Raw genomic sequence first — 3,032 nt, forward strand, 5'->3', positions numbered from 1 at the left:
CGACTGATCTGCCTCGCCCGGGAAGAGCGCAATGATGGTGCCAACTTGGGCCAGTGAAGCAATGTCCTCCACAACTAGACTGAAGAACAAAACTACAGCAACTTGTCTGTTCCCCTTCCCCCGATTCCCCAATAAAAAAAATCTTAAAAAAAAAAACAAAGAACAACCCAAACCTTTAAACCAGCACTGTCCTGGGAATGAGACCCAGGTCTGGGGCCCTTACTGCTGCAAATTAGCGGGTGACTCTGGCATGTCCCAACTTCACTGGATTCTTGGTTTTCTCATCTCTAAACTGAAGGGGTTAGAATAGATTTCTGAGAATGTTCCCAGCTTTAATAGTCCACCATGGACTCTGAACACAAAAAATATTTTCATAACCCATCATTGAGTGATGAAAAAAAGGACTCTGCTCTGAAGGCAGGCTAAGTGTGACAGTTTCTGAGCCTATCACCTCTCTCCTGAGCTCTGTGCCAACACCCTGGGTAAATGAAGCTGGGCTCACACCCAGTCACCCTCCCAATGTTCCAGCCCTGGAAGTCAGGGAAGCAGACACTATCATCACAAGGAGAGGGAGGGCAGCTCTCCAGGAGAAGGAGCTTAGGGGCCTCATTTGCAAAGCTCCTTCTCCCCACACAACTGTGTGCCAAAAGGAAAAAGGAAGCCCAGGGCAAGGAGGTGGAGATCAGCAGCCAGCCGGCTCTCTTCTCCCCACACAGGATCCCAACCAGATGTTGCTCTTCACAGGGCCACAGCTGCTTCCTGTACTGCCATATCCTGGGGCTGCCTGATGGACAGACTGTCTTGCTTGAATGCAGAAGTTACTTCTACCACAGTTTGCACAATCATTTCTGGGGCTGGAGATGTGGTTTAAGACTTTCAAGCTGCTATTAATACAGGACCAACCCAGGCCAACTATTTTGCCCACTGCTAGCACTGGAGACAAGCTCTCTGCATCTTTGGGCAGCTGACTGCCTCTGTCAGATAGCAGCAGACATTTTATTTCTGATTCTGACAGGACAAAAAAAGAAAAGAAAAGAAAAGAAAAGAAAAGAAAATGATTACACAACACACACATCAAAAGGCTAACAGATCCTTAATAAAACTCAAATTCCAGTATTATATAGCAGTTTTGTAATTAAAGCAAAACAGTTACCAGAAGACACTGGCAGAAAAATGCAAATGTTCTTTCTTTACTCAACTAATAGAGATGACTGCGTTACATAAGAGACAAGGTCCTTGCAAAGGTTCTGTCAAGAAGCATTAAGCAACAAGAGGAATGTTCGGAATTCTCTGATGTTACAAAGAACAAGCTACCAAAATCTGCCTTGAGGGCTCCCATTGGCTAAGTTACCTTGAGAACAAGAAAGAAGCATAAAAATTTCACTCTCCTGATAGTGTATAATAATTTTGTTCTAGTCTCCTTTGTGTTTGCTTTGATCCTTGAAGGGTTTCAAGGTGGGAAAGCTCATTCTGTGAGTTGAAGGAAGGAACCCTCCAAGGATTTCTCCACCTGCAGGAAACTTTGAGGCTGCCAATGACCTGAATACAAGCAGGATGAGCTAATGTGCCAGGTGACATCCTGACAAAGCAGAAACCTCAGGACTCAAAAATCACAGTCAGCACAAGCAAGCTTTCCTAGAACTGGTTGTGAGCAGACATGAAACAAGAGGCATAGGAGCTTGACGCTAACAGGGGTCCCATTTCTCATCAGAGAAAAAGAAGACCCCTGTGCTCTTAGTTCAAAGGCAGAAAAGTTTTGGCTTTAAGTAGGAAGTCTGTTTCTTCCTCCATTGTTTGTTCAAAACATCAGGCCAGCTCATAGGTCAGCACATTTCAACTACCCTGCCACCACACACAGGTCCATCAGACCAACATTCCTTGTGCTTCAAGACCCTCAGAGCCCCCTCACTTCTTCTCCCTCCTTAACCTGGACTCTCCTATCTAGCCCAAACCAGTTCAAACTAGACCCAAGACGTGAAATTCATATCAAGGCCATATTTCAGATTGGGTTACCTTCTCACCCTCCCCCAGCCTTCCCTTCCTGACAAACCTCAGGGGGCTCTATCTTATACTCTAATTTGGCTGTAAGGGGGGGGGAGGTGGCGAGGCGGGGTTGTCTTGGGATTTTCCACATTTCTCCATCCGACTAAGGCTTCCACCTCATTATGCTGCTGTCACTGCCTCTCCTAATGTGATTCAAGCCAAGACTGCGAGATGTGGTAGCCATATTCCCCCCTCAGGTGAAGTCACTCCTCTCCCTGACGCTGGGTGGGGGGGGGCAGTCCGCTCCAGTCCCCTTCCTCAGCAGTGTCCCGTCAGAAGAGCTTCGCCTGAAGAACTAGAGGGTCCCACTTCTTTCCAGACTACAGCGCCCCGCCCCTCCAGTTCCACCTGTTGCTAGTCCCGCCCTCCAGACGCTACAATAGGCCAGCCCTCAGAGCCCGCTCTCCCATTGGGCAGTCTGGCCGTCCCTCCTACGCCACGTCTCCCGGCTCTGGCGAAAGAGGCCCGGGTGGCGGCTTTCGGCACTAGAAAGAGCTGTAAGTTGGAGGCTCTACCTGGAAAGGGTTTATGTCCACTGGGTCCGCGAAGGGGTTGGTGTCGAAGGCCGACATGGCGGTCGGGGGCCGACGAGTGAGCTCCGCGAGCTCCGCGAGAGCTTCTGCCTCCGGGCACCCAGACCCAGCGGCACTCTTCGGCTAGACCCTCCACTTCCGGGAGCAAGGCAGACGTTCTGGCGCAGGCGCAGCGTCCTCCCGAGGGGCATGGTCCTGTACGTCACAGAGGCCCGCTCCGCCCTTTTGGCCAGCCCACTATTACAGGTCCGGGGTGTGCGCTCTGCATCCATCTGCTGCTCCTCACCTGTACCCGTCCTTCGTGGGTCCCAGCGGCGCAGAGGGACCAGGGAGCCAGTGGCGGGGCCGAAACCGTTCTCTACTGCCTGTTGGTCTGATAGCGTCCAAAGAAACTCCCCAAAGTAAACTTCCCAAGTTAAATGCCCAAAGTGGAGCCGGAAACTTAACCCTTTCACT

The 3,032-nt window shown here is 50.4% G+C and overlaps 1 protein-coding gene across 2 annotated transcripts in view; it reads right to left on the minus strand.

Moving 5' to 3' along the window:
- Positions 1-2,811, minus strand: part of SCAMP2 (secretory carrier membrane protein 2) — a 21,655-nt gene extending 18,844 nt beyond the window's left edge. The window contains exon 1 of one of the 2 annotated variants that reach the window (XM_019667985.1): positions 2,559-2,811. In XM_019667985.1, coding sequence (XP_019523530.1) covers positions 2,559-2,615 — 57 coding nt within the window. In that variant the 5' untranslated portion in view covers positions 2,616-2,811. The remainder of the gene's footprint in view (positions 1-2,558) is intronic. The other variant, XM_019667984.1, reaches the window with a different exon arrangement.
- Between the last annotated feature and the right edge of the window lie 221 nt (positions 2,812-3,032).

Source organism: Hipposideros armiger, unplaced genomic scaffold, assembly GCF_001890085.2.
Source record: "Hipposideros armiger isolate ML-2016 unplaced genomic scaffold, ASM189008v1 scaffold_511, whole genome shotgun sequence".
Classification (NCBI taxonomy): Eukaryota; Metazoa; Chordata; class Mammalia; order Chiroptera; family Hipposideridae; genus Hipposideros; species Hipposideros armiger.